General features: G+C 51.2%; 1 protein-coding gene across 1 annotated transcript; it reads left to right on the top strand.

Moving 5' to 3' along the window:
* Window positions 1–58: 58 nt before the first annotated feature.
* Pmar_PMAR007543 (hypothetical protein) lies at window positions 59–424 on the top strand (the record flags this gene model as incomplete). Its single annotated transcript, XM_002768771.1, has 1 exon — window positions 59–424. One exon carries the CDS (start codon window positions 59–61, stop codon window positions 422–424), a length of 366 nt encoding a protein of 121 aa, XP_002768817.1.
* Window positions 425–1,066: the final 642 nt, after the last annotated feature.

Raw genomic sequence — 1,066 nt, 5'->3', positions numbered from 1 at the left:
GCAGGGAGAGTTCAGCGATAAGTCCCTTTGGTGGGCATCTGAAACTGTTTGTAACGTCATGGATCTCAAGTACATGTATATGATCACTGACGTTAGGAAGGCTCAGTACGAGATCGAGCACAAAGTTGATGTTATGATGGCCACTGAAAGCCCCGACCAAGTAGAGACCGAGATGGACGGCTTTGGTGACTATGTTACTGAGAAGTGGCTCAATTTGCATTATACTCTCCTCGGCAAATATCAGAATGGTTATTCTGATTGGGGTTATACTCAAGTTGGCTATGGCCCATCTACTGAGTGGCTCGATGCTGCTGGCTTCCAGGACTTCCAAGCCACTCCGGAGCAGTTTACTGAACTGAGACGTCGTTACAAGAAGACTCAGAAGGAGGCCGATGAAATCCGTGACTCGGCATTGAATGCATGAGTGATGTACCTCTGATCTCAATTGATTGCTATTTTGCATTTTCTCTACTGCCTAATTTTAAGTGCCTTTCCTCGGAGGCTGATCGTTCGAACGATCATCTGCTCCAGTGCGCTGATGAGGCGCTCAAATTCTGTCATTGCTATGATGCCATTGTTTCGGCTACCCCTTCGCCATAGGCGCCCAAACGGGGGGGCATGTGGGGCAGCTGCCCCCCTGAAGTAACATCTGAGGGGGGCGATGCTCCATCCAGTCGATGCCCCGGTTTATGCGTGCTGGCACGCATGTTCAAGGGGGCGCCGCCCCGGAAACACGACCGAATCGGCTGTACCGATGCAGCTCCACCGTTTTTCAAGTGTTGTGAATTGGGTTCCTTGATTGCGAGGCTTCTTTCATGAGAGATGGGGCTTATCACTGATTAGTTATTGGTTGTTGACTACTCACAGTGTAATGCAGGAATCCATCAATCGGATGTTTAACGGAGCGATTCCCCGGAAACATCCGTCCTCTTCAAGCTCCTCAAGCTCTGCTTGTCTCCCAGGAGCTGTGGAACTTCCAACGGGTCGACATGGTGCTGATGTCGGAGGCGGCGGGGGTGTTAGTGCTGCTCCGGGAGCAGATCCTACGTCCGTTGAGCTCACTGGT

This window comes from Perkinsus marinus (genome assembly GCF_000006405.1).
Source record: "Perkinsus marinus ATCC 50983 genomic scaffold scf_1104296967118, whole genome shotgun sequence".
NCBI lineage: Eukaryota > Perkinsozoa > Perkinsida > Perkinsidae > Perkinsus > Perkinsus marinus.
The sequence above is the reverse complement of the archived record's forward strand: the minus strand, read 5'-3'. Positions and strand labels throughout refer to the sequence as shown.